Genomic DNA, 8031 nt, shown 5'->3' with positions numbered 1-8031 from the left:
GGGAGAGAAAGATGAACAGGATAACCAAGAAGGAAATAAATAGAGACAAGAAAGATCCCAAGTGGAAACTATAGATCAAAAAGTAAACAGGTTACTTTTAAAACATCACTTAGCTCAGTTAATATCTACCATTTATAACTTCACAGAGGACCTTGCCTCCCTGAGTGCAATATGAAAAGCTGAATTGTGAGCCCCTCTCTCTACTGAGATAACTACTGCTCCCTCTCCTACTACTCCAGAAGGCCAAGGAGATGGGGCTGGAGAAGCTCTTCGTGGGAACTCTGCTCTTCTCTGTCTTTGCAGGGGTCGTGATACCGGCAGGTAGGTCTGGAGCCCAGCTGGGAAATTCTTCCAGGTCTCTGGGGGAATAGGGTGTGGTACCTTTTTTCTGTGGCTACTGAAAAATGCCTTCTTTTCAGGAAGGTATGAATCAGAGGTGGTGTCAAAGTGACCTACTGCAGTCTGAGATTTAACCTCAAAGCCTAGCAGCTTGACACAACAAACATGCACTCTCTCATATTTTTCCTGTGGGTCAGAGCACAGCAGGAGGCTGTGCTGATGCTGCAGATTCAAAGTCTCTCAAGTTTGCAGTCAGTAAGGCAGGGCGGTAGACTCCTCTCATGGCTCCAGGAAGGGAGGATTTGCACTTGTGTGGCTAGTCAGGATGGCCTCTTGACAGGATGTTTCAGCCTCAGTTTCTCAGTGCCTGTTGGCTCATGACATGAAGCTAACTTTTCCAGTCAGGAGAGAAAGAGCAATGGAAGAGCCACAGCCTTCGCATAGCCAGATCTTAGAAATTACATGCCTCATTCCTGTTGTATTCTATTCCCCAGAAGTGAGTCAGCCCATACCCACAGGGAGAATTATTTTAGGGATGCAGTTTTAAACCACCATAGATGTTGACAGATAAGGATATGCTTGACAGAAAGAATTCTCAGGACTAGAGACAGGAGAAAGGCCTTTATTCATTATGTGAGAATACTATTGTGTATCACCTGTGAGGATAAAAAGGGATGGGAAAGGTGACTTTTTCTAGAAAAGAAAGTTGATAAATGAGTTGGAGTGGGATCTTTCTGATCCTTTTTAAGCATTTCATATGGGTAACACGAGAGGAGGGGTTGGACTTCTGATTTTCTCCAGGACAATTGATGGAGCCTTGTGAAGTAGATGAACACTGAGCCTGTTTCTCCATCTATACAGTGGAATAGCTGAGAGTTGTTATAAAGCATAGGTGAGTTCAATGAAAGGCAAAATATACTGATGTGATAGTGTTATGCAGTATTAGCTGTTCATTACCAGCAAATAGCTTTAGTGTTTGACATTCCCCTTTCCTTCCTCTTTTTCTTACAACCACTAAGGACAGCTTCACCTCAAGTTCACTTCTCTATTTTATTCCTATCAGTAATAAGTTATCCAACATCTCATTTTCTGGCTAGTGGTTCTATTTTGCAACAGGTTTGTATAATGACTAGGCTACCCAACAGAAGTAATTAGATCACAGGGCATAAATGAGCCTCCTATTTCTCCTTTGTATTAGTGGAAGTTTGGAATTCTTTCTCCCTCCTTCTGTCTGTCTCTTTCTCTGTCTCTTCTTCGCTCTGTCTGTCTCTCCCTTCTCCCCCTCATCCTCAAAGTGCTCTGTTTCTATTCTTTGTCTAGGGGAAGCATTTTTTTTTAACAAGCCAGGACCTAAGGAAATAGGAATTCATGCTGTTTTTCCATTTCCTACAATGAAGCAAATCTAGCTCAATTCAAGATCTCATATGATTTCTAGGCTATGTCTCCCTTGATTCAGTTAGTCATTATTCTCTAATTTATTTTCCAGCACATAATATTTATTAAATTCACTTTCCTAAGCAAGAAAAAAATGGGTTTTATGAGGATTACACTCTCCCATTTTCTGGTGGGCCTTTAGAAGAAACAATAAGTCAGCTATAAATTAGTAATTCTACATTTGTATGTTGCTGCCAGGGAAACAGAATCCTGATCTTGCCCTTGAATGCAGGAAACTGCCAAAGGGAGAGAGGTGGAAAGGATGGAAGGGTGCTGGAAGAGTCAGGGCTAGGTGTTTCGCACACTGTTCTGTTTCTCAGGCTTTGTACTAACCATGAATGTTGGCCCATCACAGGGAAGCCAAGGTGAATCTATCTATTGGAGTGCCGGTGAATCACATCTGTGATCCTACCCAGCTACTCAGGCAGACTGAGATCCAGAGCACTAAAATTCAAAGCTAGCCTGTTCATAAATGTCTGTGAAGACTCCATCTCCAAAATATCAGCAGAGAACAAAGCTGGAGGTATAGCTCGAGTTGATAGAGCACCAGCTGACTAAGGAAGCCAAATGAACACTAGTCTCTGAGTTCAAACTCCAGTACTTCCAAAATATACGTAACCCTAGTGTTCCTTGGGAGACATCTCAGGGTCTGGTCAATGGTGGGAGAATATGGAGAAGGATGTGCTTTATCCATTATGGTGGGCCAGCAAGTCAGCTCTGTTTCATTTTCTGTGACTGGCCTTTTATCTTTTACCCAGTCGATGTCTGTAAGGAAGGTATAGGTGAGGTTGAAAATGGACCTCTTTAATTTACTTTTATAATGGGACAACTGAACCTAAACATGCCTTTAATACTGGCATTTGTGCTGAGAATCACTGAGTTAATACAATTACAGGAGCTGTATCAGTCCACTGTATATGCTGTTAGGAGACAACTGGAGTCCACAGTAAGAGCAAATCAAACCACAGGGTTGATTTTTTTTTAAATCGCATTGTCTTTTCTCCAGACATGACAGGGAAGGTGTTTATTTTCTCTCAAGAATCAGCTACTGCCCACGTGTCCCTGGTCCCTCTGGTGAGGAAGCCTTTGCAGAACTTCACCTTGTGTCTGTGGCCTTCACGGACCTCACCTGCCCCTAGCCTCTTCTCCTACAGCACCCCATCCAAGGACAACAAGCTGCTTCTCTTTGTCAACAAAATGGGAGAGTACAGCCTAACTATTGGGAATTCAGATGCCATTTTCAGGGCGCCAGTGACTCCTTATGCCCCTATCCATGTTTGTGTGAGCTGGGAATCTGTCTCTGGGCTTGCTGAATTCTGGGTAGATGGGAAACCCTCCGGGAGAAAGGGTTTGATGAAAGGGTATTCAGTGGGGGCCTAAGCAAAGATCATCTTGGGACAAGAACAGGATTCCTTTGGGGGTAGTTTTGAGGAAAACCAATCCTTTGTTGGGGAGATATGGGAGGTATCCTTATGGGACCACGTGTTGCTGCTGAAAGAGATGTGTGAATGGAGTTACAGTGGTAACATCCTGAACTGGCAGGCTCTGAGTCATGAACAATGTGGCTATGTGGTGACTAAGCCCAAGCCTCATTTTCTCCATCATGCATGTTCAGTGATGATCACATAAGCTCCAAAATTAAATCCATTGACTTTTATTCTGGCTCTTTAAGATGGTGTCAACTGCATTTTTAAAAAAATAATGAACAACTTGTAGGCCTTTGATATCTACTATTTTAGTAACTTTGGATGTATTGTATCATAATTGTTCTCAGCACAAACCCATATGAACTCAGGGGAAGCACACTTTTAGTACTGGACACCAATTATTTGTTTATTTATCTTTAAGTAGTTTTACAAAGGAGTTTCAGTTCGATATGTGAAGTTTTTTTAAAAATTTTTATTATGAAAATACCATACAGAGGGGTTACAATTACATGGGCAAGGTAATGAGTACATTTCTTATCAAGCATTGTTGCCTCCTCCTTTGTTTCCCCTTACCATCCCTTCCCATCTCCCCCCACACCTGCTCCCGCCTGGCCAAAGTTGTAAAGTTCATTTTCAACATAACAACTTGTACATCTCATTGTTGCAATGGGTCCACCTGGATCCCTGTTTAAACAATTTGTTTTTGCCCTTCCCCTCCACAAATTATACCAACATCAAATACAATGAAAGCAGGGGTTATACCGTGGGGGACGGACATACAAAGCAACAAAGAAATCATCTTATAAATATGTTAGAAACAATTGCAAGAAAGAAAAAAAATTTGAATACTTATCTTGGGGTTCATTCCCGTAACATCAACTTATCTGACCTTTTCTGCTTGTCTTAGATATATACTAGTTATTGCAAATAAGGGAAACCATGGGACCTATGTTTCTTTGGGTGTGGCTTACTTCACTTAATATAGATATGTGAAGTTTGTGTGTAGGTGCGTGCACTCTGATCCTGAACTTGAGCTCAAGACCTGGATGCTGTTCCTGAGATTATTTTTATCAAGTCCTGAACTCTACCACTTGAGCCACAGCATCATTCCCAACTTTTTTTCAGTAGTTTATTGAAGATTAAGAGTCTCATGGACTTTCCTGCTCTCATTGGCTTCAAACCAGGATTCTCAGGTCTCAGCTTCTTGAGTAGCTTGTTTCATAGGCATGAGCCACAAGCTCATGTCACTTTTTGGTGCAACGAATCTCAATCAGTGTCTCCCCTTTCATCCTTCTCCCTCATCTCTCAACTCCTTTTCATCTCCTCAGTTTACCTGATTCCCTTTTCACACATGTACTTGGAATATTGTGGCTACGTTTGACTACCATTCTTCTCTCCATTTGTCATCAATCTTGCAGAATACTGTGCAGTTGTGGGAAATTCAGCAATTTATAGAAATAATGCATCTTCTGGGACAAGATTTTAGGAATGGGCTATTTTGGAGTGTGGGAACTCCAAAAGGAAAGTCTCGAAAGGGCTTTCTTAAGAGCAAGGTTGTGAACGTGTTTCCCTGTACCCATCTCAGAAAATATCAGAGCTATCCTTAGGGAATCACAGATAAAGGCAAAGTTAAACTCTAGAGATTCCTCTTCACACCCACTCTCAAGTTCTCTTGGAAGTAGAGCTGTTCTGAGGAATTGAGTCTTTTATTCTTTTGGGCTTCATAAATACAGATTTCTCTTCTTATCTGTTTTCCCACCAGGAACTCCCATGTCCCAGTTTATTTTCAAAAGAGATACTTGGACAATCATAGTACATAGCAGATAGATTTTTTAACATCAATATCTTATAGACCAGAAAACATTTGGCAAATTGTATGTCTTTTTCCCCTCTCCATCCCATTTAATTTCCAAATCTTATTTTTTTCCATGAAAAGCAACGTAACTTTAAGGCAACAAGAATCTGCAAATGCTCAGACTCTTGTATGGAAAACTGTTCAAATCTAAAATTTAACTTAAGTGCCTAACAATTCACACAATACAAGATCATCAGTATCTCAATGAAGAAGTATAGGGAAAGATAAGTATCAGGTCATGTTCTGTAGGCTAATTTTTATATCTGAGATAGCCAAAGTTAGTACTCTGGTGGTATATTTTTGGTTATCCCTATGGTCATAAATATAATATAACCTATCCCAGAAAACATATGTAGGTACAATATAATTCAGAGCGCAAGAAGTAGCCAAGTTGCTTACTAACACTGAATGAAAACCCAGCTTTGTTAGGGAGCAGTTCTTATGTGAACCTCAACAAAATTGGGAAAAAATATTTATGAGTCTCCAAGGCAGGTGAGAATGTTTAGAGCTGCTGATATTTCTTATGGAGAGTCAGGGTCTGTTACCCTTGTCACTGACCAAAGAAGAAAGTGAAGGCTGGGAAAAGGTAGTTTTTGACTATTTCTTAAGCACACTGTGTACCAACCACATCCTCTTTGATCTTTCTGACATTTGTTTTGGTCTTTCAACCTATTGCTCTGAATAGGTGCTTTGCAGCCCATTCTCTGTCATGAACTACTCAGGGTCAATCAGCTACCCCTTTGCTTCTGATTTCTACCAGCTTCCATCTTGTGAGTGGTATCTAGTCACCACTCCCGTGGAAGCCTGTGAGACTAATAGGCAATCTAGGAGATTGATGATTAAAATCAAGATAGTGTAGTTTGATCCCCATCACCACAGGAATTTTATTAATTTTAATATTTCCTTGAGAAATAAAATTAAGAAGTTAACCTTTAACACATTCAAGTGGCATTCTTTAATGCAATCATACCACCAAATTTTGCAATGTACTCTGGGTAAGGATAAATGATAAGACTTAACATGTTTGAGCTTAGACAAAGAACCAGATGGACTATGATAGACAATACAGTAGAGTTCTTTATCTATGAGAGAGATGTTCCAAGATTGCCAGGGGATGCATAAAGCTACAGATGGTACTGACCTGCACATACAATCTTTATCCTACTCCTGTATTGCTATGATAAAGTTTAATTTACACCACATATACCAATGGGTGGATACATATACAACATGGATACCCTGGACAAAGGGATGGTTTGTGTCTTACATTAGATGAAGCACTACGCTGCTCAGAAATGTACACAATTGAAAACAGGAACTCTATGTTTCTAGAACTTTCCATTTAATATTTTCAGAACACAGCTGTCCACACATAACTGAAACTTGAGATCAGGACAGCCTGATGCCTGCCAAATCGTGGAAGAGTCTAGGCAAGAGATTTCTTGCTAAGAGCACGGTGAAGGGCATCCTTGACCTCCTTATTCCTCAAGGTATACACCACAGGGTTAAGAAGTGGGGTAAAGATGGTATAAGTCACTGAGATCAGCTGGTCCTGATCCCTTGTGTTCTCTGACTTTGGCTTGAGGTAGGCAATGGAGGCACAGCCATAGTGGATGATAACCACAGTGAGGTGGGAGGCACAAGTTGCAAATGCCTTTTTCCGTCCCTCAGCAGAGGCAATCTTGAGGATGGTGGAGATGATGAGGATATAAGAGATGAAGACCAAACCCATAGGCACCACAATAACCAGTGAACTGATAAAGAAGTTAATTAGGTCATGTAGACTGGTATCAGCACAAGAGAGTTTCATAACTGGACGGATATCACAGAAATAATGGGCCACCTCCCTATCACAAAATGGCAGCCTAAACACAGATGAAATCTGAATGATGGCAACAAGCAGCCCAATGCTACAGGACCCCCACACCAGCTGAATACACACCCTTTTGTTCATAATGACTATGTACCTCAAAGGATTACAGATGGCCACATAGCGGTCATACCCCATTGCTGTGAGCAGAAAGCAGTTGTTGATGGCCAGAGTGATAAAGAAGAACATCTGGGTGGCACAGCCAGCCAAGGAGATGGTTTGGCTTGACCCTACAAGGCTGGCAAGCATCTGTGGGACAATCACTAATGTGTACACAGTCTCTGAAGTGGAAAGCATGCTAAGAAAGAAGTACATGGGAATATGGAGGTGATGATCAATGCTGATGATTGTCACAATGATGACATTGCCAATCAGGGTTAAAAGGTACAAAGTAAGAAATAGCACAAAGAGGGTAAGTTTGTGTTCATGAAAGCTGGAGAAACTTTGGAAAAGAAATTCACTCACCAGTGTGTCGTTTTCACTCTTCATTGAGTAGAACTTCCAGAAATAGTAGACTTGAGCCATCAATCAGAACACATCAGTGCCCAAGGCTTTGAGTAGGGGATTCTAGAAGAAAGAAGTGACAAGAAGTCTGTTCCTTGATAATGACAAATGAATAGGGGCAGTGGTTCCTCTACCAGTAAAAACCAGCAAAAACAATCAGAACACAATATAAACTATGCATAAAGTTACGGAAGAATAAACAGGGATGGCACAAGGTAGAAGAAAAAAAGATACATAGGCAAAAATTTCCTGGTGAATGGGCTATAGGTATTAAAGGAAAAGCTAGGCCAAGGAAATAGAAATAGAATAGTTAAACTTGGAAAGAACTTCTTAATGTTATAGACTCATATTTCAGAGAAATGTGTTTAAGTCAGAATTTTGATTATCTTCTTAGTACTCTTCCTCTCTGGGTGGGCAAAAAAAGTCTGTTCCAATGTCATGTGTGCTTGCTTTCTATGCATGTCTGTGTATTTCATGAACCTTTTTATAAACTATTCAACAACTTCAAACCCCTGACTGTCTCTATACTTCTTCAAAAGCAAATGATCCCCTGTTTGTTCAATACTCAGATCAAGCATCCTGTTCCTCAGAAAGTGTCAGGA

At 40.8% G+C, this 8031-nt stretch overlaps 2 protein-coding genes across 2 annotated transcripts; one reads left to right on the top strand and one right to left on the bottom strand.

Annotated features, from left to right (window-relative positions):
* The first annotated feature begins 251 nt into the window (after nt 1–251).
* Nucleotides 252–3402, top strand: LOC138812072 (mucosal pentraxin-like). The gene is given in 2 exon segments (XM_070000011.1): nt 252–321; nt 2780–3402. Coding segments are annotated over 2 exon segments (693 nt in total).
* Nucleotides 3403–6481: 3079 nt separating this feature from the next.
* On the bottom strand, nt 6482–7414 carry LOC138812133 (olfactory receptor 10J1-like). The gene has a single exon (XM_070000058.1). It carries the CDS (start codon nt 7412–7414, stop codon nt 6482–6484), a length of 933 nt encoding a protein of 310 aa, XP_069856159.1.
* Nucleotides 7415–8031: the final 617 nt, after the last annotated feature.

This window comes from Dipodomys merriami, unplaced genomic scaffold (genome assembly GCF_024711535.1).
Source record: "Dipodomys merriami isolate MVZ:Mamm:240054 unplaced genomic scaffold, mDipMer1.0.p SCAF_56, whole genome shotgun sequence".
Classification (NCBI taxonomy): domain Eukaryota; kingdom Metazoa; phylum Chordata; class Mammalia; order Rodentia; family Heteromyidae; genus Dipodomys; species Dipodomys merriami.
Note: the sequence above shows the minus strand (reverse complement) of the source record. Positions and strands in the feature narration are given on the sequence as shown.